Source organism: Neopelma chrysocephalum, unplaced genomic scaffold (assembly GCF_003984885.1).
Source record: "Neopelma chrysocephalum unplaced genomic scaffold, ASM398488v2 Primary Assembly neopelma1_59, whole genome shotgun sequence".
Lineage (NCBI taxonomy): Eukaryota > Metazoa > Chordata > Aves > Passeriformes > Pipridae > Neopelma > Neopelma chrysocephalum.
Genome location: NW_020897714.1, coordinates 25,685,333 through 25,712,583, shown reverse-complemented (window position 1 = coordinate 25,712,583; position 27,251 = coordinate 25,685,333). Strand labels below are relative to the sequence as shown.

The 27,251-nt window shown below is 38.3% G+C and overlaps 1 protein-coding gene across 2 annotated transcripts; it reads left to right on the top strand.

Moving 5' to 3' along the window:
• The first annotated feature begins 3,881 nt into the window (after positions 1-3,881).
• CHRM2 (cholinergic receptor muscarinic 2) lies at positions 3,882-23,367 on the top strand. 2 transcript variants are annotated; one of them, XM_027680579.1, is made up of 3 exons: positions 3,882-4,013; positions 18,495-19,927; positions 22,783-23,367. In XM_027680579.1, the coding sequence occupies exons 2-3, from the start codon at positions 18,534-18,536 to the stop codon at positions 22,805-22,807; spliced, it is 1,419 nt and encodes a 472-aa protein (XP_027536380.1). In that variant the 5' UTR covers positions 3,882-4,013; positions 18,495-18,533; the 3' UTR covers positions 22,808-23,367. The 2 variants fall into 2 exon arrangements, with proteins under 2 accessions (XP_027536380.1, XP_027536381.1); XM_027680580.1 differs by lacking the exon at positions 22,783-23,367 and having other exon boundaries at positions 18,495-21,901.
• Positions 23,368-27,251: the final 3,884 nt, after the last annotated feature.

The following is a 27,251-nucleotide window of genomic DNA, read 5'->3' as shown; positions in this document are numbered from 1 at the left end:
TTTTTTTAAATTAGAAATACCTGCTATATTACACCCGTTGCCCAGTGATAACTGCCACTGCCACTGCAACTGTAACTCTTAGGAGAATCAGGGTAGAAAGCAATGTGAGTGGAAGGAGGAAACACCATATTTACCCCAGTGGTGATTCTTACCTCCAGTCTTGCAGGCAGAGCCTAGCTGCCCCTGGGAATGCTGCATCACTTCAGTCACTCTGTGTGAGTTTGGTGACTGAATTGAAACAACAATCTTCCATCCAACAGTTCTCTAAGAAATGTCCCGTAGCCTCCATTGATTTTTTGTGAGAGGGAGACATATATATCTAGCATTGCTTTTTGCATTTGCTTTTATACAGAGAGAGCTTTAATTAGTGGCCTTCGTGTTAAACTGTTATATGTGGCCTCCTGTGGTATCTTGAAGTTCTTCACATTTTTAAGTGGTTTTAAATGCTGGGTCTAAGCCACCCAGGGATTTTCCAGCAGGGGGAAAATATTCAGTTGTCTGGAAGCTTTTCCATTACCTTACACCACAGGAGTGGCATAAAGGAGTTACAGAAAAGTCTGAATCTTGTACTAATGTTTCTACTACAGGGAACATAGTTTTTGGGTTTTAGGAGGTGAGAGTGCAAATGTAGGAGAGTTCGATTTGTTTTGCTATTTGTTATTTATTTGTTTCTTCGTCTTATTAACTCAATGACAAGATTTGAGTAAAAATGGTGATGGTTTAGATCTATTTTATTTTGTTTAGAGAAACAGTTGTCCATGGCAGTCATACAATTTATTTCCTCTCCTTCTGTTTGTACTGTGAGAACCTCACCTTTGTCAGGACCTCCTCCAACCCACGCCATGTCATGCCATGCTATGCTATGCCATCTCAGAAGTTCTTCTCCCTACAGCTCTTTTCACAGTTTTAACTTCTAATTTATAAAGGAATGTCTGTTATGCACATCTCCTCCATAGACTAGATGAATGACAATGAGATTTTATTCCTTAGTCGTTCTGCTGCTTATTGTGTTCTTCATAGTACTATTATTATGCTCCTTGTTATGATGCTTCTACTAGTCTCCATCATTTACAAAGCACTTTTATCAGTTAAGGTTCCATGTTACTTTATGAATTTAAAATAGTTATATACATGGAGATCCGTTTGTACACAAACAGAATGGGTGAACTGCAGCAGGTGCTTAAAAGTAGGGAAGCACTGTCCAGGAAAAACACCCGGAAAAAAAGTCTTCAAAGCAGACTGTATCTACAGCTCTGGGATTCTCAGAAGCCCATTAAACTACAACCCTGAACCCAATGTTATACTTTGCAGATTATTTTTCCCCAAAATATTATGTGTGCCAATAACCTGGCGACAGTCACAGCCCCAGGTAGCATTGCATGACCCTGTGCTAAGGGGATAAAAGAGAAATGTTGTCCTTCAGAAGGAGGAAACGCTTGGTTGGGCACTCTAAATGTTACAAACAGGTATTGAAGACAGATTTTTCTCCTGTGATGAGTAGCAAGTGTGATCCCAGGACAGCTTACAGCAGGGAAAAGCAGAATATGATTCTGGATCCAATAAAACAGTGAACTGGGACTAGTCCCCAGACACCAATCCTTCTTTTTTCCTATTTTACAGAAAACTCACAAGCCTACCAAAAGCAACAGAAGTTTTGCCATTGGCATACACAGGGCTTTTGACCTATTGATTTTTTTTCAGAGCAATTTACCATGAGATTTCAGACTCTGAAATGGGAGTTTAGACGAGTAATGTATCTTATACAGTAGACCCCTGCTCTCAGCACTCTCCAAATCAGGCTTCCAGTGCCAATGCTGATGTATGGAATTTCACAACTCACTACATGAACATTCTGTAATATCCTCCCAATGATTGCTGTTTTCATGAGAAGCCTGATATTTAATTCTTAAAAATATAAATGTGCACAAAAGTAGCATGTCTGCAGAGCAGATAAAGTGAATTTAATACAAGCAAATAGTATCTGTGTATTTTTGTGATTAATAGATAGCTCTGTTAGTTACAGAGGGAGCTCGGCTTAATGCTGTGAATCTCAAAACCAAACAATATAGAAGAAGAAATGTGGAAGGCACTGTACATTCAATGGGTGTGCACTTTCTGATAGAAGTACCGGTTACTGTTGATTAGCACATATAATTTGGATTATATTGGATTTACTGTCCTTTGTCCAAAACCCTTGTGTACAACATGACAAAAAGAGAGAGGAAAAAATGCAATGCAGATCAACCATATTGAGAAATATATTAGCAAAGAACAAAAAGGATAGGAAGTAAAACTACAATGTAATCCATCCATGCACATATGGAGAAGGAGAGATTATACTTTGCAGGTACTATGAGATTTTGATTTTCTATCTCTTTCAGAACAGATTCATTTTAAGGAAGCAGGAAAAATGATTGCTTGAATAGCTATTAGCTCTAACAAACTTCTGTGTTTTCTGGAGTAGCTGCTGATATAACAGCTCACTGATATAACAGCTCCTTGAATAAAAATAGGGAAACAAAAGGAGATAACCAAAACAACACAATAGGAATAAAGCATCCAGGCTGTAAAAGGAAGGAAGAAAGGAAGGAAAACACTCAACTCTATTCCTTAAAATAGAGGAAATAATACTAGATTACATGATGTTGAGTAGGATCACATATACAACGCAAAAGAGAATTTTCCCACTCTGTGAAAGAGCAGATTCCAGAGATATCTGACACTGGGATGCATTTTCTTTTTGTTCACAGTCTTCCTACATGCGTCCTGCAAGAGAAAAAGGCACACAGGTGTCTTCTGAGTATTCTCAAAGCAGCAGGAGATGGGCTGTGGGCTGTGCTGCTTTGCTGTCTCTGCTGGTTGGGTTATACTGAAAGTTCCTCACAGTTACCTGTTTAAAATTGCCCACTTATGTGCAGACCATATGTTTGCCACAGTGAAAATAGAAAGTGACGGACACCTTGGAGGGTAATTGTTGCCCAACATTAGTAACAACCAAAGTGAAACTGTACAAAAAGTCGAATCTAAAAAAATTGCTCAATAGACAACTAATGGATGCTTTTAAGAACTGTAGTTAAACTTAATTTAAGAGAATTTGCATCTGTTTTGGTGACCAGAAGATCTCTCCATATACATTTGTCATGATTTTATAATTTGCCTGTTTTAAACACCATTATTCCCAAATCGATAATTTGGTTATGGCACATAGTTTCAGACAGGGTAAGGACCCTGCTGTGCTGGGCAGTTCTTGGCTGCTCCAGAAACAATCTCAACTAAAACTCATTCATAAACTTCAGAAAGTCATATATGAACATTCTAACAATTTTTTTTTCTAAAATTAAGCACTAAACTACTTGGCATTCCCCATTTTTAATACTACTACCTTTATTAGTTTGCTTATAAGTCTCGAAACAACTATAAACTTTCTTTTCGAAAAGAGAAAAATCTCAAATGTATTTTTTCACTTCCTGTATAAAGCCCTGCAAACCCAAAACTTTTGTCTCACTCATCCGAATTTACTACATAAGCTATATTTTTATACTGACCCTAACAAACATGGTACACTGAACCACTTTCTGACCAAAGAAGCACAATGTTCATCTCAAGATTTAAAAAGAGAAACTAGGAAACCTACATGTTTTTCCTCTTTTTAATGCATTATCTTTATCCTCAGCCAAATACTGGAACAGGCTGCATTACCACTTACTTACCATTTACTTATTCTCAAACATCCCCATTTCCCAGTATTGAAAGAACAGAAGGTATCACAATTCATATGCAGCAGGTTCATGACAAATTTACTAGAATGCCTGAAACTTAAATTTCTGTTTGTGTTTGAAGTCCATGTGTATTTACATGGGAGTTTAAGTCATATTGACTCTGCTTAGTACAAGGTAAATTGCATCAGATTCTCACTATCTGGAGCACTAAACCAGTCCACTGATGCAGAGCAACAAACACCCTTCACCTCTGAAGACTACAAGGCAGCAAGAAGAGATTCTCCCAGAAAAAGTGTAAGAGTTCTGTTCTCTTAAGCTCTCTGCTGTTCCTGTATCTGAAAATAGCTATGAAACTGTGTTACTATGTTCAATTATAAACAGATTGTTCAGAAGTATGGAATATGAATTTATTAAATGACAAGATCCACCAGGAGTAGCTAGAAAAGACATTTTTCTTCTTATCAGATATAATTGTATTATTTGTGAATGTCATCTTTTGGATGTTTGATCTTCTTTGCAAAGGTGATGCAATGTAAATGTGCTATCATTGACCTAAATTGATTTTGCCTTTGTAATACCTACCTTGGAGATAATGAAAGAAAGAATTAATACACTTCTGTGCAGGATGTAGGTAAGGAATTGTCCTGTATTTTTCCACAACCCTTACATTCTTTTATCTTGTGCTGTTTTACAGCCTGTATGGATAACTGAGGCATCCCTTGTGTCAGGTCTTAGAAGCATAAGTAAGATTATTGATGAAAAAGAAGCGGTGATGGTACCACTTTTCACTTTCCTTTCTGTCTCAGCATGGAGTCCCCATGACTCTCTTACTCCTGTATGCGGGAGTATGAGAAGTGGGAAGATATCCATGTTTTTTTACCTAATTGTGCTGTCATTCTCCACTGACCACCCAGCCGACCATAGTGGTCAGCCTGGATCATGTTAGCTGATATTGTGAGGCAGGGTGTTGGATACTGTTGGACAGTGTTTTGATAAATATTTCCTTGCCATCTACTCCCACAGTGGCCATCCTTACCATACAGTTAAACCAATACAGTTTTCAACTTTCTGTTGCACTGGACAGTCACCAAGGCAAGAGTTTTCAAACACAGCAGACCCACCACAGTATCCTCTATTAAAAGAAAATCAAAAATCATTACCTGCTCTTCCAAACATTTGAGAAATTGATATGAAAATATAGGGAATATACTAATAGACCTGCATCTTATGTAGAAACCAGAATAAGTTACCTCCTGAGTTTATTCCTATTTATCAAAACATTAATAATTTAGACCATTTTCTGGAATAAGTCTCCCCTCAGGACAATGTCACTCAACCCCAATTAGTTATTGAGATTTTTACTACTTGGGTTACTAAAAGGCTCTTTATTTAGATGCAAAACCATAATCTACTAAGATTTGAAATGCTTCTAGCATATGGTGGGGTAAAGGAGAAAGCACAAAATCCCTTAAATTATATGGTCTGATATATGCAAACCTTAGACAATTAGGAAGAGAATAAAAGCTGCTGTCAGTGGCATGGTGGGTTGGGCAGCACTTGCTTAGGATGATCAGCATCGTTATGAGTGGATACAAAATTATTACAGGTCTCTGTAAAGAGAAATGATATTTTTAAATGCTCATTTGCAAAGTAGTAAATGTACAGAAGTGAATAATTAAATTTAAAAAGCATTTTCCAACCACAACATTAGCAAGATTAAGAGGTTAAACGTTAACCTAACGGCAAATCCCTTCACTGTGTCTTTTTACAAACAAGAGTGTCCGCATTTTATTTATCCAGTGTTGTTCCGTGCTTCAGACATTCAATTGATTGCATTGCATATCACAGACTGAAACAAAAAGAAAAGAAAACAAAATCCCACAAAAAACCACCCCAACACTTTAGAAACTTCATGAAAGACATTCAGGACTACATATGTGTGGAGGACGTTGATGTTATAGATAACATTTTTAAAGTCTTAAAAAGTATTAAATTGAGAACTGAACCTCATTTACACTAAGAAACAAGAGAAAATGTCACCTTAGTGATTTGCCTACAGCCTGAAAGGGCACCACCAACCCTCAGAGATTTTTCTTGTTTACTCTGACAGGATCTGCAGCAGGGAGCAGTATATGCCTTAGCATGTGCTACTGCTTTAAGTTCTAATAGGAAAACCTCTGAAAATCACTGTCTTGGACATCATTCCAGCTCAACTCAAGGAGCCTGCTTAGAGATGGAAAGTCACTTGCCTGCTCTTTGACAAGCCCCCTCTAAGATGAAAGCATCTGGATTGGGATCACACAGCTGTTTTCTTCCTCACTGCCAGTTTCTTTTAGTGTTTTTGTAAAGTAAAAAGGGAAAAATAACCCACTGCGAAGCAGTTATACCAAAGCATCTTAAGCCTGTTATATCATGAACAGAAAAAAAAAAAAAGCACAAGCAGACAATCTTTTTCCTTTTTTTTTTCCTTTTTTCATTCCAAACATTTCCTTTCAGATGTCTCTTTGAAGTCACAGGCTTATAGTGCGAGTGACTGAGAGCAAGGAGCTGTGAAATGCGCCTTTGAGCCATAGATTTCTCAAAGAGTATCACAAGGAGTATATGACTGGGGTACACGACATCTGCAAATCAGCATGGTGTTACTGAGGCTTTGTTCAGCCTCAAACTCTTGAGAGCTGCAGAGAACCATAAACTTCAGCAGGGCAAAATCACCTCCCATCCTGGGTCTACCTTCCCACTTGGGTTTTCTCACTTCCACTGTATGCAGTGACTATGTTGGTGTAACTAGCTAATGAAGAAATAATTGAACACACACATAAATTCTGTATACAATATAATTGTTTATTATATGTACATAAATTAGGTAATGTTACCATCTTCTATTCCAGTTATTGCTCTGTTACTATTGGATACTTTTGTATTGATAAAAATATGCTTCCACTTCTCTGTTGTCATAAGGTCATCCCTTCACAAAACATCACTCTTCATACTCTCTAAAACAATTCCTGCTCAGATGGATCTGATTCACTTCATAATCAAACACAGAGGTTAGCAGAATACTTCAGTCTTGATTAGCTATGTCTCCTGATTTTCCAGTTTTGAGTCTTATGCGTTTCTCATCCAAAGCAATATTCATTACTTCTCTCACATAAGGGCTATTGTATAGAAGATACTGTGCCCCACTGATAATTCTCAAATATGGAGCAAAAAATTGTCTCTCATCATTTCGCAACAGTCAGTGACGATGTATCAGTTTCTTACAAACTTCAGAGAAAAGGTGTTGAAGGTTAGGACTATTTCTGTAAGTTGTCTGGTAGAGCCAGTGATCAGCCTCACCCAATATTCATTACTACTGGTAGGGCAGCACCATAGTGTACCATTACAGCATCACTTCCTGCCAGACCCCTCAGGAGATTTATTTGAGACTGCAGGAATCCTTTTTGTCTTCCTGCAGTTTAAAGTGCTCAGAGAAATGGGAGCTGAGCATTGCCAGCAAAGGGAATAACTGTTAGACCACAAGATGAGAAAAACAATACGGTGTGACCTCAGGAAAAAGCCAGAAGCCAGAAGACTGCTCTGAACAGCAGAGATCTCATGAACAAGATGAGAGAGACCAGAGAGGCTGAAGGATAACAGGTGTTACACTAGGCAGTAAGGTAAAATGAAAAGGGAAATCAATAAGTGGGAAGAGTGACATAGTTCTGTCCCAAACCTATAGGTTACAGATCTGAGGAAAAAGTGTCACTGTTAGGGAGAGAAGATGCTAAGGCAGCACTTAGTAATACAGCCAAGAGCAAGGGAAAGAGATACCAAGACATCTCGAATCCCCACAACGTGACTTCATGGAGAGCTGAGGCTGTTTCACAGCACTGAACTGTGCCTCAGCCAGTTCAGCTGAGACCCCTCACTCCAGGGGTCCCCCAAGTTCAGTCACAGTTTCCTTTTGCTGTTTACTTTATGTAATTTTTTTCCATTATGTTTTTGAACATCGTACTCCTCCTCAGGGATTACGAGCACAGATATAGAAACCCTATGATAAATGCCAGCTTCACCCAGAGATAAAAATCTGAATCCCACTTATTTATCAGAATCTCATATCTTTTGGAGGCAGACCCTTTGTGGAACGTGTTGTTAATGGTCCCAGACCCAAGGTCATGGCTTTGGTGCAGAACTGAGCAAGAAAAGGATGATAGGAAAAGGTGGAAATAAGTTCATGTCCGCAGCATATATAATAGCACAGAAAACAACAAAACCAACATACTGGGGGAAAAATCATCTCTGTACAAACATTAAATACTGGAATTCTTGATTACAAAAAGAAAAGGATACATTTTTTAAAAAATCATTTCTGTTCTCTTCTTTAAAGAGGTTATGGAAGCCAAGTCTCAGTGAATGGCAATAGATTTAAGAAATTAAATGTTTGAATGACTATCAGAGGTGAAATTTCAGAACTTCAAGTCATGTCAGTGTCTCCACAATACTGTTCAATGGGCAAGGCATAAAAAAATGCTGGCCAATCTCTCTGTGGGCTGTAATGGGGAAATACAGACAGGTACTGAAACTGGGGTCAGTGAGGAATTTCTACTGAAAACAGGCATTAAGGGGCAACAATTTGAAGATGCAGGTGAATGCTCTTGCAGAACTCTTTCTCTTGCAGCCACTCTTGCTTTCTTCTCATTAACTTCCGTTCTTTTTCATTCACACCTCACTCTTGTCTCCATTTCCTCCCTCTTATTTTCACCCCATTTATTCTTTTCTCTAGCCCCACACATTCTTATCTGTCTTTCTTTAGGCATGTATTTGTGCTCGTCAAACAGGTTTGTGCTGTATGGAGGCACGTTGCAATGCAGCAATCACTGCTGAGTGATTCTGCTGCTGTTGCATGGCACAGTGGGAGGGATTTAATCTCAGACATGACACTTCAGGGACTCAGAAGATTGATGGAGGAGATTGTTCCCCAGGTACGTTAGTAGACAGTATTCCTATCTAGATTTAATTTTACTTTCCATATGTTTGCTTTACCATGAAGTTCCAAATTAAGGAGCTGTTGTGTAAAGATGGATTTAGATTCAGAGTAGTGGACCATGTAGGTGACACTGCAGAAGAACAGCATAAAGTGGAACCTCAGAAAACAAAATATATTAGCTAGTAATGTTTTTCTCCCTAAACATTATTGCTGTGGAAAGGTCATCTCAGATGTAGAAGCAGAAACAGCAAACTTGCAGACAATAACAGCCAAGCCTGCCAAAGGTAGGGAGAGAGTAATGTACACTATAATTGTGGAATTTCAGAACATTAATAAAAAGATTTTGAGGTCCTCAACACCAGAAATGGGAGAGGAACTGGCTTCCTGCAAATCGAATCATTCTAGAAACAGTCATGCTGAAGCTGATGTGGTGCTTCTGCCATGATGTGTAAGAGGTTCTGATGTGGTAAAATATAACGCCACAGTCTCTGAATTTCAAAATCAACGTGTTTGTCTCTTTTAATTAAAAACTCACCTTTGACTTAGAATAAAATGGATAAGAGACATAAGTGTATTCATCACAATCATTCTGTGAAAGTTTTGTATCACATAGACTTCATTGCTGAAGTGACAAGATCAGTTGGCAAAGTGCAGAACTGTGCATAAAATAATGGCCTGCTCTTCTCTATCCTGTGCTAATTAAAGCTCCTCAGGTTTTTAGTAGTTTCGGCTTCAAATAATCTGGTTTAGCCTTTCTGAAACCTTGCATTTCAAATATTCCCAATATGTTATTTTTGCAGTTATTCAAGAGAGGTCAGAGTCTGATGTGAGCAACCTTTGCAATGTCTCCTAAAAAATCAAAATTATTAGAGAGCTTTAGAGTATTTGCTTATGAATTTTAGTCTTCTTGGCCCAGTGATGCTGAATATTATTTTTACAGAAGTTACATGGTCAGAGGCAACTCCCCCAGTTTCCAGTAATTAAGTTAACCTTGTTAAACATTATATTATTTTTTAACATAGGATAAGGGCTTCTTTTAATAACATGGTGAATTATTCATATGCAAAGCTAAGGTTGTTTTCCTTGTTAAGGTTAGTTGCAGCAGTTTGAGACCAATATCTGGACCCACACACCAGAGCCAGATTTAGACACAAATTTCTTAAACCTGTAATGAAGTTGAAAAGCAGTTAGTCTGCAGCTATAATCTATGTAATTAAAGTAGATATCACTCATTTAGTGAAACACAGCACAGTTAGAGACTTAGAAAACATACGATAATGTAGTATCTATGAAAAAATGATAAATAAATATTTCCTTTCTTTGGCAAGGAAAATGAAATCTTTGAGGTTCTCTGTTCACAAAAGGGAACATGATCATACAGACCCATAGCAAACATTCATAGCTGTGATCATTGTATATTTATAATTAGCTGTAGCAAGCACTTCATTTGATACTTTTAAATGTTTTTATAAATATTCTCTTAGGTATTGCTACCATCTTTCCATCTTTCACAAACTTTTCTCAGACTGCAGAATGAGCTTGGAAATATAGATTCTGATTTGGTAATTGAGGTGTCACTCCTTTCTGGTACAAGTTCTTCCAGTACTTCACTATCATTGCCTCAAATGCAGTCTACGGTAATACAGGCATAAATAAGATTTAGCTGCCCTCTCAGAAACAAGTTTGAACTTCTGTTCAATATATGCTTAGATGCATGCAAAGAATTTGAGTCATTTCCTTTTATATCTGAGTTGGCATTCTTCTCTGTGCTTTTAATCTACATCCTTGGTAAGCTGTTAAGTAAGATGGAAGATGTGTAAAAATCCCCAAAATTAAGGGACACAGAAGCAGAACAGACTAGATTTTCAGGCTCTTGAGAACTTCATGTAAGACTGACCATGATGGATTTAAAAGAATTTTAAAAGCATTTGCTGAGTAAAGAAACTGTGTACTGTCCAAAATCGGTTAGAGTATCATCTAAATATATCACCAGTGAATTTGATCATGAGTGATCATAAGTGAGTGAATAAGAAAATCCCTGGTAAAAGCAATGAACTGACACCATTTACAACCAAGGGAAAAGGAAAGATTTTCTTTAACTTCAGTAAGAGTCTCTTTGGGCCCTCAATATGTTGATATTCCTGTCAGAGGCCCTACCGAAGGCTGCAAAATCTCTGAAGAACTGAGAGAGATTCACGGGTTTATTCAAGGTCCCAAAAGGACATCCATGACTTGGAGGGATTTGCAGAGATTCACTGAAATGTCACAGCATCTTTTCTGGACTCACTGTCAGGCTGAGGGGGTTAATCAGTGGTTCTTTCAGAGACCTTCTCTGTACTGTGTTGTAGTTCTCTGTTATATTTTCATGACCAATATTCCTTCAGGGCCTTGCAGAAAAATAATAATTAAAGACAGGAAAAAAACAGAAAGAGTGTGGGTTTGGTTGCTGATTGCTTGAGGATTTTTTGTTGTTTTGTTTTGGGAAGATTGCTTGTTTGCTTCTTTTTTGGGGGGATTTTTTTGAGTTCTACCTACACGTTTTAAACGAGACATGCGTTACTCTTATGCACTGCCTTGAGGTAAGAATAAATTCTGGTTGGTTCCAGTCAGCCTTCCCTCTCCCCTTCCACTAGCTTCACCACTTGTCACTCAGGGACATTGAGTAGCTCTCATAAGGTTTTTCTCTTTAATAGCACAGGCGTGGTGGCTGATATGAGGATAATGAAACACTGTGCCTCCAATCTGTGCTGGGCTGCAGAGGGAGCACTTAACTCTCACCATGCTCTTCCTTTAGAGAATTTATCCTTGAATCTAATGATCTTCAATTCAACCTTAACAGAAACTTTAATAACTCTTCTGCTGAGGTAACCTTTTCCATGGCTGAGGATAGGTTTAATTTTAGTCTGAGTTCTAGTAAGAGTATTTTATCTAAAATACTTGAAGAAGATAATTATAGTCCAATAAAAATTGTCTTGTTTGGGTTGACTGGTGTGAGAAACTTCAGCCAACTTCCAGCAACAGCAGTGCAGCACAAGGAGGAAAAGAGAAGTGACTTATTGAAATCTGTTGCTTTCGTCTCCTTTTTCTAGTTATCCTATAACCTCTGCAAGTGGAAATCAGTGTAGGTCCACAGATGAAATGTGTACATGGCATGACCCAGTCACTAGTTTTTTTACCTTTTGATGACATCAAGCCACTCTTCTGACCCATTTATGACCTACTCTGAAACAACAATTCAAGTTGGATCATGTCCAAAGCAATGACTCAATAATTGTGGCTGCAGGGGATAAGCTCAGGTCTAAACGTGTTTCTGTGCAGTGGCTGCCCCAGTCTAACTGGGCCTTTTCATTCAGACTGCTTGCTGTAATAATATTTAGATGTAATGGTTCCAGATTTTCATCAAATTTTATCTCTACTCACTAATTATAATAAAATGTAAATTGCAATAAAATGTGTGGCTTCTCCACCTAGGAGATAAGTAAGTATCTAAATTTTCTGGAAATGTCTGTTTTATGTGGTAGCTGCCTATCTGTGCCTCTAGATGGAGATCCTCTCCATTTAACTCAGCCCTCTAGAGAAAGCTGTGGGATGCTTCAATAAGAGCTCCATTTTGCTTTTCATACTCCGTAGACTAAAATTTACTTTTTAGTCTGATTTCTGGATAAAAAAAAATTCTTTTCATCTTAGTAACTAGACCCATTTCAGAGTTTACCTAAAAAAACCAAAAAAACAAACAAACAAAAAAAATGTTATTCTGTTCCAGCTTTAAACAGCAAGAGCATCCTTAACTATTCTTTTAGCCTGAAATGTAGTGGTGAAACCCTCTGACTTACAACTACCATTCTGCAAATTCCCTCTAGTATGTAAGTACCTCTGACAGGCTGAGGTGCACAGTAGTGCAGCTGGGACTCAGAAAGAATAATATGGACCAATGTTTTCAGTAATTTTTATCCTATGGGCAACTATATCATATGGTTTTATCAAAATGGAGAGGAAAACCTTGCCATAACTTAACCAAGTGACTTGGCTATTTTCTTTCTGGTTTTGGGCCAAGGGTGTTTTATATATAACCATAACAAGAGCAGGAGGCATGTGAGTGAAAGTATCTTCTCTAGTCCATAAGGTAAAAATTCCTTTTTGTGGATCAAAACCAGTTAGATTAAACTATGCCTATTAAATATAATTTTCAGGTTTTCCCAATGCATTAAGAAGCAGAATTTGGCTTGCAATGATATCAGCTGCCTAAAGACAGAATGCAAATTCTCTCTTAAATACACAGGTCCTGAAACACAAAGGCATATCTGCAGCCAAAACTATACTTACAGAAAGATAATAAATTAAGTGCCCTAGTAGCAATGGATGACTATCAGCACAACAACGGCAATAGCAACAGTACCAATATATTAGAAATAATTATCCAGATCTTTGATGAAAAACTGCTTTTTTGTTGTTGTTATTATTTCCTGAAACCAGAGAGATTATTAGACTATAAGAACAGCAGTAAGCAAGATGTAGTAAATAGCTGTACAAATCCTCAGACCCTAACAATAGCACTGAGGCAGCAGTGTTGATGCCATCACTGACACCCACTCATGTGCATGTGCATGTGCAGTCCCCTGCTGCTTTTGGGAGAGTATTTTTATTTCTGATTTATTTCAATTGCTGTTAGAGGCACAATGTTAGTTTGCTTTCTTAATGCTCTTGACTCTGATCTATTTATTGTTTCAAGATACGTACAGAAATTTTTTATTTTTCTCTTACGTATCCTTCACAATGAGATGGGAAAAAGTAGATCCAGGCAGGCCCACAGGATATCTTTTTTGTAGGAAATCTGTTGACTGAGATAAACAAAAATGCATGAAAATAAAGAGAATGGACTATACTGAGACACTAACAATTTGCAAAGATGTTTCTAGTTTCAAAGGATTGCAGAAAGTAATCCATGTGGTGAAGATTTTAGTCTTCAGGTATTTGGAAATTTTCTGAAGTGTATTTTTACCAAAAGCCTAGATTCTATCTATATTCCCTCTTAAAGTCCATAACAAATTCTGACTAATGGATTTAGGATATTTTTTGCAGGCTTAGGGATTTTGTTTCTCTCTTTTCACTTTCACACTGTGGGTTTAAATGGTGGCAGGAAGAAATTTAGAATCAAAACCCCAATGCAGTTCAGGACAAAAATCAGTTCAGGAAAAAAGATCTACTATTGCTAGAGCAAAAATCAAATCCATTTTACATAGGTTTTTGCTGAAGAGGAACTAGATCAAAGAGGGGAAGTTAAAGTGTATCTTACTTTTGCTTGAGAGTTGGATGTTGAAAAGTGCTCACAGTGGAAAGACAGAGATTCCTGGGTAATGCCATTTAAATCACAAAAATAACTTTCAGGTACAGATCATTAGTTGCCTCTTTCATGTCTTGACCTTCATATAATTTCAGAGAGTTCAGAGAAGAACTTACCTTACCAAATTTAACTTGTCAATATGGGCAATACAGAGGAAGGTTTGTCTAACAGACTTTGACAGGCATGGTGTATCAGCCACTTTTTTCAATATACACAACATTTCTATAGTCTCTTTTGTGACAGATGTTGAAGATATATTTTAAATTTAAAATTACAGTGATTGGTATAAGATTCACCTGCACCAAATAGATGCGTTCCTGTCAGGGTAAGTAGAAAGCACATCCAGCAGGATGTAGTATTTAAGTACCTGCTCTTTGAAGATCATGATCCTAAGGGTGATATGCAATCCTTGTCTCTTCTCCTTGACCTGCCATTTCTGCTGGCCTCCTCCTCAGTGCCTGCAACAGAATAGGATGAACACCCTCAACAGCAACTTGTTATTTCCTCACACTTGCTGCAGTTCCATTTTACAGTGAACCAGCTTAAAGACTTCACTCATCAGACCTGTTTCTCTGTTTAACACAACTGCTGGGGAGGTAAATGAAGGAAAACAAGGCATAGTGTGGCTGCCAGTATGCTCTAGAAGATTTACTTCAGCGTGTGTCAGCCTGGACTAGGTTTCTCCTAGTGGGTGGTATTGGGGGTCCAAGTCAACCCACATGTGCTCTGCTTCTTCCTGTCAACTGTTCACCGCAAAAAGACCCGGGGTCACATCAGGCCAATAGTGTATGTACCATATCGTCTACCAAATCCCCCAGTTCTGCCCCAAACCATCACCTAGTCAAAAGATGGGAATGATTCTCAGTCCTATTAATTCTTTAGAGGGAGAAACAACTGCCCTGGAAATGTTTCCCAAGTACATATCAAATATAAAACAATGAATTATTTTATATGTGGATTTCTTGGCTTTGAACATTTTCCATGTGGTGATTATGGTGTTTCCATTCCACAGAGTCATATATATTTTGAAATATGTTTCAGAAAATGAACTTGGTTGGTTTTCAGGTCACAAGAGACATTCCTTGCCTTTTCTGGGTATTCTCTGTTTAGCAAGAATACACTTAGTATAGCAGGATAAATTATAGAAGCCCATGGGAGTCAGTGCCATATTGTGCAACTCACACAAACACCCATGGGCTTGCAGAGGAGAGCTCTGTTTGTTCAAGAATAAGATCTGGTATTTCTCATGCAGGAGGTCATATTACCTTGAAGTGCCTCTGCCCCGTAGCTCTGCCTGATGAATAACATCTGCTGCCATAACAACTGCCTCTCCAGCAGGAGAGATGGGCTCTGTGGCATGACAAAAACCAAAAGCAGTCCACAGGCAGTCCTCTACCAAGGCAGCAAGCGACCACAATAAGAAACAGAAGCCTCTCTACGTGCCTGATTCAAGTCCTGCTGGAGCCAACAGGAAAGAGTCCAGAAGATTTCAGGGTGTCTTGAGTTAGGAAACACGATGCACACCGCTGTCTCTGCTCCAGTAAGGGTGGTACTATCGGTAGCAACAATAAATGTCAGTTGAAAGTGAATGTTTCTCTCCAGTCCTTTGCTTTCTCATCAAGATAGACAGCAAAACATGGGTCACTTTACAATGGTATTGATGCAAGCAAAGGAAGTTTTTTCTGGAGTTAGCAATAGCAGATATGTTTTTCCATACCTAAGAAATCTGTAATTGTCAATGTAATTTGCAGTCCAGAACTAGCAGCCTTCTTACGGCAGGAAAGTTTTGTGCAACTAGAGATCACTGGGCAAGGGACTCCTCTGCTTTGCTTCCATTCACATTAACACACTGAATTCCTATTCCCAGCAAGTAAAATTAGCCTTTAGCTTTCATCCCACTCCTCACATCCCAGATAATAAAATCAGGAGAACTTATATTGAATTACGAATATTTCCAGTGCAAGTGGGTAAAAATTTCACCTGAAAAGACCTAGGAATAAAGTTAGCTGAGAGATGGTAATTTGGTTTCACAAGTTTCCAGTTTCTAAAACAAATTATTGTTTTTCAGTGGAATGAAATGAACTTCAGAACATTTTGTCAAAAATAAATTGAAGAGAAACACTTGTTTTCTATCATAAAGCACAATTTTTTCAGCTCTGATCCTATCTCACTTATTTCCATTTTGCTCCCCCACTCACTCTCTGTCACCAGAGGTAGCTGCAGAGCCCTGGATCACAAAGGCTTTCCAGCTGCATTTTTTTTTAAATCAGTACATTTCTATGTGCTATTTTGTTTTCCTTTTTTTTTTTTCATTAAAAATGCATTCTGTTAAGAAAGTTCATAAACAAATCTGGTTGGGAGAAGTTCTCAGCTTGTCCCAAAAATTGATATCTGACACATCTAACAGGATAACCAGCTGCTCATTTGTGAAGCTCTGGGAGAAAAATACACTACGAAGTGCTGAAACGACAGTCCTATATATTATAGGTGTCCTGTCTATTTTTTTGCACAGAGTATAAATTTTGTTACATTCCATTCAGCTTATTCTTACTGTACAAAGCACAGATTTAATTGAAGAATTCCTCTTTCCTGTTTTGTCCTCTTGACCCTGATCCCAAGGATTTTAGGGATATACCTGTGAATAGATAGCAGAAAAAAAATGTATGTGTAGCCTCATGTTCCTCTATTCACTTCAACATGGAATTGACAAACAAATCTTAGCTGTTTTTGAAAGCAAAGGCAAATGCATGAGTCCCACATTCCGCCAGTTGTATTTCTTTATGTATAAATTACAAGATTACAGACAGAAAACCTTTACCCTGGTATAGCGTTTTGACTTTTCCGTGGAGACAGTCTTGCTTATTTTCCTGGGAGGTCAGAAGGGTTTTTGCCGCTATGTTGACATTTTGCATCATCTTCTTTCTTTTGCATCTCAAAAAAACCCCAATGAAACAACCAAACCACAGTTCTGAAATGGCAGTAAAAATGCATTGCTCCTTTGGAGTGACATGGACTGCACATGTCTGTGCATCAGCAGGCTAGTCAGAGGGACCAGAAGAGAGTTCTTTAACCCTGGGTGTATAAAGGAGCCAACCTAAGTGATTTTTTTGTCTTCCTTCAATTGTACCACCATGTCTAGAAGCTCTTTTTTTAAAAAGTGATGCCTTATGGTTGGGGGAAAAAAGGAGAATACTGTAATGGAAAAAATCTAACTTCTCTGTCACATCTGGCCTTTATGCCTCAATAATCCCTTGAGCACAGCTCATAAATAATGAGCGCTCAGAGACGGGCTGTACAATTCCAGTGCATTCTATTGACTTCCAGGAGATGCACAAAAGGATAGTACATATCCTGAAGGCAAAAGCATGTGCTATTTTCTTAGTCTTCTATCAAACATATATTGCTAGTAGTTTAATTATAATTTATTGAGTACTGCTGGTAGGCTATGCAGGGCACAAAAAGAATTCTGTGTATAAATAGAACTGATTTTTATCTTTTTCTTTATTTACCATTACCCTGTTATCCATTTCCATAGACCTTTTGTTGTAGCTTCATGTGATACAGATTAAAAACATTGTGATTTGAAAAATAATGAGAATAGTACAAGTAAGAAAGCATCAAGCAAGCATCTAACAAGAATAATCTCATCATTTTTTAAAAAATCAAAAAGCAACAATGCCTTTTTCAGGTACAAATACTCAAAAGTATGTAAAAAATAACTTTAATCTCACTGAAATTGAAAAAAAAAAATAAAAAATGTATGTGTCTAACTAGATAGTCAGATGCTCAGCTGAGGTGAGTTTACTTATTCTGTTGACTTCAACAGGCCTTCCTTTTTTTGTTTCTTGACAGACTAATTAGTTTCATGCAGGGCCAAAATCTTTGTATGTATTGACCAAAAAAAGGGACTGCAGGGTCAGAAAATTAGAGGGAGACATGACACAAGCTTACTTGTTCCATAAATCTCACAGAAGCGTGCCCAAGTGGAACATGAAGGAAAGATGGAAACAGAAGTTGCCTTCGTGTGATCTGGCTCCCAATAAATCACAGCATTACTCTGGCTTATAAGAATGTCATACCCTCAGGTCTGGACTTTTTTATTTGGATTAGAGTTTGAAACGAACAGTCAGTAAGAAAGAAAACAATATGCAGATTGAATTCCAAAATATTCAAGTCAATATTAGCTTTAAAAAAGAATAAAGAGGAAAAAAATCATCTGAGAACTTAAAAATACAGGTTTAGCTTCAAATGTGTGTCTTTCTTACCTATTTAGAGGCAGCCCAATGTTATGTGATTCATAAATGGATATTATATGTTGTAAAGTGTTTTCATTAGCCAAAGCTGACTGGCTTTTCTGAATACATCTTCTATCTTTAAACTCTTTCCAAGTAGTTCTTCTGGGATCCATTTCTTAAAGTCAAAGAGACTAATTTCCTGATGGTAACTGTTTTCTTTTCTTTCTCTGCAGGTTTAAGTGATAACTGGGTATCTTGTTAGCAGAACAGAAATGAATAACTCAACGTACATAAACTCTTCCACTGAAAATGTGATGGCTTTGGAAAGCCCCTATAAAACTGTTGAGGTGGTCTTCATCGTCCTGGTAGCAGGGTCTCTCAGTCTAGTCACCATAATTGGGAACATCCTGGTCATGGTGTCGATCAAAGTCAACAGGCACCTCCAGACTGTGAACAACTATTTCCTGTTCAGTTTGGCCTGCGCTGACTTGATCATCGGCATCTTTTCAATGAACCTGTACACCCTCTACACTGTGATAGGCTACTGGCCCTTGGGGCCTGTGGTGTGTGACCTCTGGCTGGCTCTCGACTACGTGGCCAGCAATGCCTCTGTAATGAACCTCCTCATTATCAGCTTTGACAGATACTTTTGTGTCACCAAGCCTCTGACGTACCCTGTGAAGCGGACCACTAAGATGGCAGGCATGATGATTGCAGCTGCCTGGGTTCTGTCCTTCATCCTTTGGGCCCCTGCAATTCTCTTCTGGCAATTCATTGTGGGAGGAAGGACTGTCCCAGATGGGGACTGCTACATCCAGTTTTTTTCCAACCCTGCTGTCACTTTTGGCACTGCCATTGCAGCCTTCTATTTGCCTGTTATCATCATGACTGTCCTTTACTGGCAAATCTCTCGAGCCAGTAAGAGTAGGATAAAGAAGGCGAAAAAGGAAGCTGCACAAAACCAAGATACAGTTTCCCCAAGCCTTGTCCAAGGTAAAATAGTGAAACCAAACAATAACAACATCCCGACCAGCGGAGACGGGTTGGAGCACAGCAAAATTCAGAATGGAAAACCCAGTGAGGAGACTGTGACTGATAACTGTGTTCAAGCAGAGAAGGAGAGCTCCAATGACTCCACCTCTGTCAGTGTGGTCGCTTCCAACTTGAAAGAGGATGAAGCTACCAAAGATGCCAGACAGGCTTCTGCCTCCCAAGACCATCTCAAAGCAGAGAACTCCAAGCTGACATGCATCAGGATAGTCACAAAGTCCCCAAAGGGAGACTGCTGTGCCCCTACCAACACCACCGTGGAGATCGTAGGCACGAATGGGGAGGAGAAGCAGAATAGTGTAGCCCGGAAAATAGTCAAGATGACAAAGCAGCCAGCCAAAAAGAAACCACCCCCCTCTAGAGAGAAAAAAGTGACAAGGACTATTTTAGCCATCCTTCTGGCCTTCATCATCACCTGGACCCCATACAATGTGATGGTGCTCATCAACAGCTTCTGTACATCCTGCATCCCTAACACTGTATGGACCATAGGCTACTGGCTCTGTTATATCAACAGCACCATCAACCCTGCTTGTTATGCGCTCTGCAATGCTACCTTCAAGAAGACCTTTAAGCACCTTCTTATGTGTCATTACAAGAATATAGGAGCTACAAGGTAAAAATAAAAATAATTATGGAAAGGGTAAAGAAGTTCTAAATTAAGTTAAAAACCCATGATGCTACAGCACTTTATGCTCTTCTATGGAATGTGCAATCCAGGATGCTAGTGGAAATACTGACACAGGGCATCAGCTCTACCCCTGAGAACTACACTTGAAAGCATTTTTTTAATAATTGAAAACAAATCTTTAGGACGTGGGGATGTTTGAGAAATTGTTCAAGGATGTGAACTGGAGGCATAGTTCCTTACTTTCTGAGAGTATTCTGCAGAAGGGCTTTAGAGTCTACGATTTTTGGTCATTCTATGTAAAATACTTGTTCTTCTTTTTTCTTTCCTTTTTATTTTTCTTTTCCCCTGTATCCGTTTAACACATCTTCATCTAGGGAAAAAAAAAAGAGGAATTTTAATAATAACTGTGTGGAAGAAGCATAGGAATATAGAAGATCATTGCATAATCCAAATGCATCATGGCAGAAATTTTCTAAAGTTTAAAGTTGTCTAACAGTTTTTTGCCACTGTCATGTAAGAAGCTTGATGTTGGGTACATCGTGATGAAAGTTATGTTGTTTATGACACCATCATTTCCAAAACTGCATCAATTCTGCAAGTGTACTTATGCTCAACACGTAATCATTGCCTAACTTGTATATCATTCAAAGTCTGCAGCTTGTCCCATTCTACAGGCTTTTGTTCTGTGACTACTTCATCATGTCAGGATGAAAGTGCAACGATGTGGTCTCGTCCAGATTGCTACATCCCAAGACTACTTCAGCATCCATGTAAACCAAAGCTTTTGAGACAATTCTGTTCACTTTGTTTGTCACATAATATCAACGTGTGGATTTGTCTTTTACCTCCATCAGCCCTTTCTTCCTGTTTGCACCTTACTTGTCCAGGGCACAAAGACTGAATATCAAAAGTTGTAAATTCAAAGGTCTCATACAATCAGCCACCATGGTGGTCAGACAAAGGGTCTCAGCTGAAGAATAGAAAAGAGGTTGTTACTAGGAAAATGGAGCTTACGTCCTTTTAAAGTTGGATGTACCAATTAAGAGGTATGTTGAGGCTTCACAGAATGAATAGATAATATTAGATCACCATGTTCTTGACCCATCAAAAGATGATTATGATGAATATACTGAGGAAAAGAAAAAGAGTGATATACCCACAGTGTCCAAGTTCTGGCTAAGCGCTTAGTGTGAGACTGAGGTCCTTCCTGGATGTATCCTGGAGAAGATGTTACTTTCTGGAAAAGGTGTTATCTAAATTGCCTTTTACCTCCTTCTTAGTAACTAACTTCCAGGCACTAGTGAAGGTATATTTACAGATTTTGTTACTCAAAAAACATGGTCAGTGTCCTGAGAGTCTGTCTTCAGGAGTGAAAGCCACCCACCAAATAAGACACCAAATCATTCTATTATTTCATGCTACCACATTAAAGTCTTCCAAAATGCATTTCAAAACAGCAGCCTCCAAGATTACAGAGCAATTAATCTTACAGATTTAAGTTTTGCATTTGACAAGCTTATTGGAACACAGTGTCAAAGCACTTTGGCAATATGACAATTTTCATGTTTTGTAGTACAAGTTCCCAGCAGAAAGTGAAAATGAGGAGGATTAAACCGCAGTAAATTAAGGCCATGCTAAACTCGGGATTAATGTGTCTTAGTATGCAGTCATTGATTTTATACCTCTAGTGATTTCATCCTAGTATAACTAAGTGTCTCCATATAGCCCAAGGATCTAATTTTGCAACCCTCACTTGCCTTGAGTCACGTTTACTATCACTATTTTCATCTTCCTGCTTGTAAGGAAGAATAACTCAATGAAAAAGCTTTCTACTTGCCTTTCAAAACTACATTCATTAGGTTTATCTTGACAGGTCAAAGGAAAGACTTAAACTATCATGTCTAGGTTATTCATTCTCTTACAATGTTAAAAAAATCCAAATAAAAAACAAAGATAAAATGAAAACTGTTTGATTTCTAAATCTGACTTCTTTGGAAAAGTTTCCAAAAAGAAACACACCTGCTTCTTTCTTTAAGCAAGTGTTGTGGGTATCAATAGTACAGGTACTCAAATTAAGAAATATTGGTTTGTATAATCTTATTTAATCTTTTAACTCCATTTTTCTGGCAGGTGTGCAAATCCTTTATTCTCCCATTTGAAGCTGTCACTTGCTCATAATGAATTAATCTAGCAGCTAAGGACACCTCTACAGGTTAAGAAGTGTAAGATATACATTACAATTATACCTCTTCATCATGTGATGACACTCAATACCACAGGGAAAAAACTGTTTTGGGGCCAGCCTTCATGAAACAAACAAGCAAACAAAACCCATCAGTTTGAAGCTTTCTGACACTTTTACTTTGCATGATCCCCACTTATGATCCTAAAAGACAAAATGCTTTGATTTGTATTATAGTATATTTAAAAACTTGCAGGTCACACAATCCTCTGTGTTTCCACCTTGTAACAGTTTCATGGCACATCCACATTTGCAAACAATAAAACAATGTAAAAATAGATGACAGAATACATCTATGTATGTATCCACAGGCACGCAAACACACACCCCAACATAATTTATATACATGGAAAATATAATCTAATATTCAAAATATTGCATGAGATCTTGTTTGTGTGCTCATACTCTTTACCCCCTCCTGAAGGCAGAGAAGAGGCAGAGTCTGCCCTGAGATACTGGGAACTTCTGGAGTCTTCAGCTGGTTGTGGCTCAGTAAGATAAAAATGTGATAATTGTTCAGAGTCACGATATAATTTGTTCTTTTCAATATCCTTTGAGCTCTCATGTCTTTCCTTTGTGTCCAAACCACATTCACCAGGTTTCGCTTCCCTTCTGAGCGATAGTTCTGCGAGATCTAGATGTCAGTCTTGAAGAGCAGCTCTCCCTGGGTAACTTCTCCAGCTCCCCTGGCTGTCATCTGCACACCATTGGCCTCGAGGCCCCAGGTGCCCTTCTACAGGAACTGCTGCATCTTCACCTTGGGTTTGGCCAGAACATTCCAGTGGTGCATCCACATCATGTGTTGCACTGGCGACTTTTGTTTCACATAGAAATGAAGCAAACTGTGCACTTGATTCAAGAGAAAAAAAAACAATCAATCAAACAAACAAAAACCCCACCACAAAATGACAACCAACAACAAAAAACCTGCAGCTAGAGCTTCTTGCCCCCTCTTTTTTTCCTATTTACTATTTCCAGAAAGAGGCCAAAACTTAAAAGTTCCAGTCAACCCTTGACATTAACCCTGATGCAGCAGGATCTGTCCCATTGGCAACCCATGGGGAGTGGCTTGTACTGTCACAGGCCAGCCCTATCTTCACTCTCCAGGAGAACAGCAGCCTGAAGATATATCAGTTCAGTGGAAAAGAAGGAAAGAATGGAAAGAAAAGAAGGGAAAGAAAGAAAGAAAGAAAGAAAGAAAGAAAGAAAGAAGGAAAGAAAGAAAGAAGGAAGGAAGGAAAGAAAGAAGGAAAGAAAGAAAGAGAAAGAAAGAAAGAAAAAGAAAGAAAAAAAAAGAAAGAAAAAGAAAGAAAGAGAAAGAAAGAAAAAACTGAAGTAATATAAAAAAATCTGTTTTCCAGTGAGAACAAAATCTAAGAAAAAATTCTGTCAGTGTTCTTTCTATTTGGGATTTTTCATTTGATTTACTAGGAATCATAGGGTCCATTCAAAGATAGCAAAGTATTTCAATGTTGCCTGATGAAAAATAGTCCAGATGCAACAAACATATCTGTACAGGTCAGATTGCTTTTTCTTTCTTTCTTTCTTTCTTTCTTTCTTTTTTGTCTTACAAATGCTCACGGGGATGGGAGTGCTCAAACGGACCCCAGGGATCGGTTGTTTGGCATTCACAAAGCATGAAAGGGAAAAAAGCAAGTGCTTAATCTATCAGTCCTTTGTTTTATACTCTTATGGTGGAGAAAAGCATATTGTCAAGAAGAGGTGCCTTTATTAAGTGTGTCTGTGGTGAGAACAGGCCACACACCAGTGAAGAAACCCTTGGGGCGGCCCAGCTACTCCTGGCCATCCCAGATGGGACAGGAGAAGGAGGGGAGGGACAATTTTTGGTTTTGTCCCCTCATGGATTTGAATGTGTCCATCTGTCTGCCTTGCAGTGGGCCTTGTTAGTAAAATCGTTGCCCTTTCCCCAGTTTTGACTGATTTTAATCCCTTCATTGCCATAGATGCGATATTCCTATGGATGAATATTGCCTTGGTATACAGCTCCCATTTTCTCCTGTGGTGCTGAGGGGGCATACTTTGAATTTTTTACTTCAACTGACAGCACCTCCCCTTGCTACTTCTGTTCCCCAAAACTGCTCGGGGTACCAGCCTAGCAGGACCAAATAGGTAAAGCATCCTGACAGCCATCCTGCTGCAAATCTGGCATGAACACAGCTGGAGGAAGGGGGGATGGGGGTGGGGGAAAAGAGTGATGATGATGTTTTTCCTCCCTCCCCTTAAAATAATTTATAAAAATCTTTATTTTTTGACAAATTTGGGTGTTTCTTGTGAGAAGATAAAGTCTTAAGAAAGAAAATGCAGGAAAATAAATGCTGGCGCTGTTGCTGGGGGGCATTTGCTGACAGATAATGAGTTTGGAGTCTAATAGCCTTTGATATTTTTAAAGCCCTCTTAGATGGTTCTGTACTCTCAGCTGACAGCATTGCAAGTGGTAGAAATTGAGAAGCTAAAAAGAAGTTAACTTTTCTTTCACCCTGTATCTATTTACAGTGCCTAGGGACACGTATTATGGGAATAATTTCTGTCCAATATCGCTTTTACTGGTTTTGTATATCACGAGAAGCTCTAGACTTTTAAATCCTTTTTCTTCTAAAAATTTATAGAAAATCTTTCCTTGAAGGAAGCTGAGAGATGCTCTTTAATTTGCTGTGGCTTCTTTTCTCTGCCTGTCTTTCCTCTTTTGTCACAGTCTTGACAAAAAGCTTTTCTCCTTCTTCACTTCAACAAGTATGTCACCTGTGTTTTAGCTATAGGCATACGGTTTGCCTTTTCTTTTAGGCACTGTGAATGCTGGTATTCAACCTCTTTAACCCCACCAAAATACTGCTTTCTCTAGCATGCAAATCCCTTTCCACTGAAGCCCAGCCTACTGTGTGGAGTGGGAAGTTCCATAAATCCTTTCTGCATGGGTTTTAAATCGAAAGTAAAACAAACCCTCGTATGAAACAAAGCCAAAACAATTCTTTTGTTCCCCACTTTTGTCATCTCTGTATTAGAAACAACAGCGGATAATGTCAAAGAGTGAATATTCTTGTAGTGGAATATCACGTAGCAACATGCATGGATTAATTTTATGCTCTGTGCAATGGTAAGGCAGCCCTCCCTTCCCTTGAATTCCCTTTCATTCCTGAGCTTACTAGCATTTACTGACAATCCAAGCCTAAGAGTGTAATTATAGCAAGGCTGAGTTGAACATGAATCGTTTATCACAACCAATGCAATTATTTCTGCTATATTTTTACTTCCCTCCTTTTGCTTTGACCTCTTTTGCTACATTGTGGAACCAGTGTGTTACATAAGTGTATCAGTCCTCCCAGGCCTCATATTTTGGGATACTGGGTAGATTTGCTACACACATTTCATCCGAGTATTATTCAAACAAAGGGAAACAAATTCTGGTGCCTTCCAAAGCTCTGCATTACCTGAAAAAGTGCTATTTGGTAACTACTCTTTTCATCTTCCTACAGTGAGTTTCTTTTTCTTTCTTTTTTTTTTTTAAAAAAAAAGAAGTACACAGAAACTGTTTTCTAAGAGATGTCCCAAAGTGCTTTGACTCTCTGAAAGAAGTATCTCTGTGTGGTACATTAGGCAATGTGATTGCAGCCCGTGTTATAGCAGCCATTGGAAGGAAGGATTTCACTGAGTGTTTAATGTCTGGACTGACTCACCCGACAGCACTGAGGAAAGTACAGGGGGACAAGTTTGGTGTGCCCTTACTTGCAAAGGAAGAAGGAAGTCACAGATAAATTGTTTTTCTGCACCCATCAGCTCATGTAGGCTTCAGGGAGGCTCTGTCTCTACGCCTCTAGCCCAAAGACAGCCCTTTCCTGAAGCACCTCATGGTAGTAGTGGTATTACTAATAATAAAAACACTGATGAGAGTACCATGGTTGCCACTCAACAGACGTTCTTATACTTTATCCCTTAATTCTGCTGCCACTTTCCAGAGGTGGTTGGTAAGTTAAATGCTTACTAAAGCAATTTGTAAATACCGTTAGATAGTGTGTTTTAACATGACCAACATCATATCTTGACTGTGTACAAAATAATACATTATGTGTAATACTATCCAGATAAGGTTATAATGTAAATATATCTACAATGAATGTCAAATTACTCTTCAAGCTCTATGTATGAGGAAGAACCTCATCTCTTCTTGAGACCTTTTTTAACTTAAGGTTATGAAAAACCTGTTAATTGTTTATATAAAAAAAACCCTGCATTCTTTTCTTCAAACAAAAATACTACTGCAAAAAAGAAAGGAATGCATTACCTGTATGTGATATCCAAAATCATGAGGTAGAACTGGGGACTGAGGATCTTACAAGTTGGAATCTGGTCAAATTCTTGATGCCGTCCATTTGATCTCATATAAATAAGATAAGCACAAGTTTATGGTTAGCTGTGTAAGGCTGACCCACTTGATTATATATACATTATAGATATATATTTATATATGCTGTATAGATATGCACATATTATACACAGCATTCATACAGTAAAAGCAAAGTTTAATAAAGTCCTTTTAACTGGGAATTTGGAGGTAATGTTTTGCTCCATTTGGAAGAAAATGTCTGTGTTATTCAGCAGCATACAAATTTGTCATGCAGGATGAAGAAAGAAAGTGTTTCGCCAAAACAAGCCATGAAAGAATGAGATCATGAGCATTTGAAACATTTTGAAGAGACAACTAAAATTACATGCAATATATGCATATGTACTTCTGCTGAGTTGTATTCCTAGTTAAAGCATTGCATTAAACAGAGAATTATAACAACAATAAAAATGTTTTTGTATGTGGTACCTCTGTGTATTTTATCTTTCTACTAAATGAGATACCCTGTGAAATGTGAAATGGGGATAAATGGAGAAAAATAATTGCCCTAAAATAGCCACTGGCTATGAGACTGCCTGTAGTAATTAGAAAAAATTCTAACCTTCTTTTCCCTTAATTTCTTGGCAAGTGCGGAGTTAAAGAGAAGCCTAGACTACTACTTTACTTGTCCTTGTTTTGTCCTGTTCCTCCTTCAGATCTCACCATTA